Below are 3,629 nucleotides of genomic sequence, written 5' to 3' on the forward strand. Positions count from 1 at the left end.
GAAAGGGCGAAAAAATCGAAGGGAACGAAGGGAAAGGACCAAGAGCGGCGCTGATTTGTGTCCAAACCATTTATTCTGGTAAGTTTTTCCAACAGAACAGTTGATGCCAATTTTTCACCTTTTGTAAGTTTTATGGGGGATTTGTTGGTATTTGATATAATTTGTGATGTAAAATATTTTTCTGAAGTAATAATGGTTGAGAATAATTTTTAGAAATAAAAAGAAGTTGTTATTATTGCTGCATGGTTGATTGTAAAATTCTTTAGACTAAGTTGATGAGTAGCTTGTGATCTGAGATTTTTTTGCTGCATGTTGATGAGTAATTGTTTATGAAATATCCTGTTATGCCACTCCGGTATTGTATTTTTGGAATTAATGAATCACATTAGTGAGGAGATTTGTTGTTGCTGTGTTACTGAGCAGTTACTCTTATTATATATCTTGATGCAAATATTCTTCCAGGGTATTCGTTGTTGAATTTAGTGAACTCCAAAATTCGCTGAAAATTTTTAATGGCTGAGAGTGGATATGAAATGTCGGTTGAAGAAGCCGGTGAGTATGGAGATGTATTGCAGTTGAGTAAGGAAGAGATAATGAATAAGGCATTCTGTAGTGATGAAGCAGCATTTGAATTTTACAGGAGGTTAGGCAAATGTTTTGGTTTTGGTATTTGAAAGGGTGACTCGGGAAAAGATGACAGTGGAAGGGTTATTCGTCGTAGATTTTTTTGTAATAGAGCGGGCCTGAGAGAACGTCGTCACTATGATAGGCTAGATAGGCAGAGAGGTCATAGACCAAAAACGCGGACAAATTGTGAGGCAAAGCTGTCAGTCTACCTTGATGTGGTCAGTGGTATATGGAGGGTGAGAAAAGTAGTATTGGATCATAACCACGATTTAACTCCGACATATATGGTTCATATGATGACGAATTTTAGAGAAATAAATTGTTCTGCTAAGGCACAAATATCTGGTATGTAGGCTCATGGTGTTCCGACGTCTAAGATTCTGGGGTATATGGCTGGACAGTCTGGTGGCTATTCTCTAATGGGCTTCACCAAGAAGGATGCTTACAATTATATTAACAAGGCTAAGCGTGCAAAGATTATTGATGGGGATGCTAACGCCGCTGTTGTATACTTGGAGGGGAAAGCAGGGGCGGATCCGATGTCGATGGCTAGGTATAATCTTACTAAGGATAATATGCTAGGCAATATGTTTTGGGCGGATGGTGGCAGTAGAGTTGATTACCAATACTTTGGGGATGTTCTAGCCTTTGATTCGACCTACAAGAAAAATAAATATCAGAGACCGCTGGTGATATTTTCTGGTGTGAATAACCATAAGCAAACGACAATATTTGGGTTTGGCTTGGTGTTAGATGAAAGCGTTGGGTCTTATAAGTGGTTACTGGAAAGTTTGTTGGAAGTCATGTGTAAGAAGCAGCCGTCGGTTGTCGTCACGGATGGCTGTGACTCAATGAAAGCTGCAATCAAGTCTGTTTTTCCGGAGGCAACGCATTGGTTGTGTGCTTGGCATATGGAGAAGAACGTAACCGCCAATGTGAAGGAAGAGGGACTGCGGCAATGTTTCACCCAGTGGCTGTATTTAGAAATGGAAATAGATGAATTTGAGGCTGAGTGGGATGATGCCGTTGAAGAGTATGGGTTGCAAAATAGTTTTTGGGCCAAAGAAACTTTTCAGAAGAGGATGATGTGGGCTAATGCGTATCTACAAGACAAGTTCTGTGCAGGCTTTCGGACAACATCCCGGTGCGAAGGCATTAACGCGTACGTGAAGAATTTTCTTAAGTCTAGGCACAGTCTCCTCGATATGGTTAAAAATTTGGAGTTGGTCCTGCGAGAGTATCGAAATAACGAATTGCTTGCACAATTTAGATCACTCCATGGGATGCCAGTTATGACAACTTGTTTGGATCCTCTTGAAAAGTATGATGCACATGCATACACACGGGAGATATTCGTTGATGCGAAGAAGGAAATAGTGGGTGTCAGTGCAGTTAATTTTGTAGCCAAGATTAGACGTTCAACTACAATGGTGTACACGTTGGAGGAATACGGCGACCCAGGTAGAGAGGTGATTGTGTTGTACGATAGGGTTTCAAAGAAAATGGAGTGCGGATGCAATTTTTGGAGGCAGAAGGGTATACCTTGTCGGCATATGTTTTTTGTAATGAAGAATGAGCATTTAACTCGAATTCCTGAGAGCCTGGTTCTGAATAGGTGGCGCAAGGATGCAAAGTCGTTGGATAAGTATGCTGAGACAACGGAAGTTGCTAGTGAGATTAGTTTCTTGTTGCGCCATGGTACACTTCATGCAGCCGCACAGTGGATGCTATATGTTGGAGGCAGGAGCCCTTCGTCTTTCACACAGGCGCTTAATGGTCTCCATACGCTGTGTCAAGAACTAGATAGAGGCCCTGAAAATGGGGGTCAGAAGAAAGCTGTTGATACGGTTGAGTTACATGACCCTGTTGTTGCGAAGACCAAGGGTGCCCCTCGTGTGAGGAGGCAGGGCGGACGAAAAAAGCGCTGCACCCGTTGCCGCAAAACGGGGCACACAAAACGATACTGCAATGCCGACCGGTCCTTTGTTTCCAAAGGTGAAGATAGCAAAGAATTTGAGGCGACAAATTTAGGGTCGAAGGGGTCATCGCCAACGGAACAGGTGAAAACTCCGCATACCCTTCTTTATTGTAGCAAGTATAGTTGTCTTCTTAAAAAATTATCTGTTTTTGTTTCCTACCGATGGCTTCATTCCGCTGTTTCGCGTGCAGGTCCGTTTCGAGCAAGGCAAGAAGGGTGTCCCTGGACCCAATAATTTGTCTACACATGTTTGGTTGGAGGCATCAGGTTCGAAGATTAGATCACATCGTGAAATTCCTGCTGCAACTGGACGTAAGGAGACTATGGAATGGGAGAGGAACATGATAAGTAACACCGATGAAGTACTAGCACAGGTATGTGGTTTTGGTTAGCTACTCCTAGTAAAAAATCTGTCTACTGCACTCATGTTTTGGTGGCACCTTAAAATTAATTTTCAAAACGAAATTGAGTAATTATGTTTACTTTTACCTATGCAGCTGATGACTCAAGCAACTGATATCAGTTCAAGATTGGGTTCGAGCTTCCCAGCATAATTAGTAGTCGAAGTTGGTGTTCATTAGACAATTCAGTTTCCTACTATAATAGCTGTGCTTTAAGCTCTTTGTTGTCTTAAGTGTTAGTTCCTATGTTTGGTTGAGTATAATATTGGATGGGTAAAAAGAGTGCTTACTTAAGTGCGAATGAAATGTCATTTCAACCACTGATAAATGAAATGTAGAAAACAAGTTATATCTTTCATATGGATAATTATTGCAGGCAGCTATTTGCTATTTGTGTACATTCATTACATGAAGTGTGTGTATTAGCCTTCTTTTCATGGTCACAAGAAGTGCAATTAACATCTGCCAAACCATTGAAAGATTAACATGAGATTAACGAAATCAATACAAGAACTAGTAATAGTCAGGCGTAAATTAATTAAGATTCTTTGATATACTCGCGTCTCCAGTTCCATCATTGAAGATTATCATGATATTAATGAAATCAATACTAGGGCTATCAA

General features: G+C 40.8%; 1 protein-coding gene across 1 annotated transcript; it reads left to right on the forward strand.

Annotated features, from left to right (window-relative positions):
- Positions 1-545: 545 nt before the first annotated feature.
- LOC107606877 (protein FAR1-RELATED SEQUENCE 5-like) lies at positions 546-3,159 on the forward strand. Its single transcript, XM_088494536.1, has 3 exons — positions 546-2,796; positions 2,873-2,979; positions 3,103-3,159. The coding sequence occupies exons 1-3, from the start codon at positions 1,017-1,019 to the stop codon at positions 3,157-3,159; spliced, it is 1,944 nt and encodes a 647-aa protein (XP_088350662.1). The 5' UTR covers positions 546-1,016.
- The last annotated feature ends 470 nt before the right edge of the window (positions 3,160-3,629 follow it).

Source organism: Arachis ipaensis, chromosome B7 (assembly GCF_059453495.1).
Source record: "Arachis ipaensis isolate K30076 ecotype BB chromosome B7, ASM5945349v1, whole genome shotgun sequence".
Classification (NCBI taxonomy): Eukaryota; Viridiplantae; Streptophyta; class Magnoliopsida; order Fabales; family Fabaceae; genus Arachis; species Arachis ipaensis.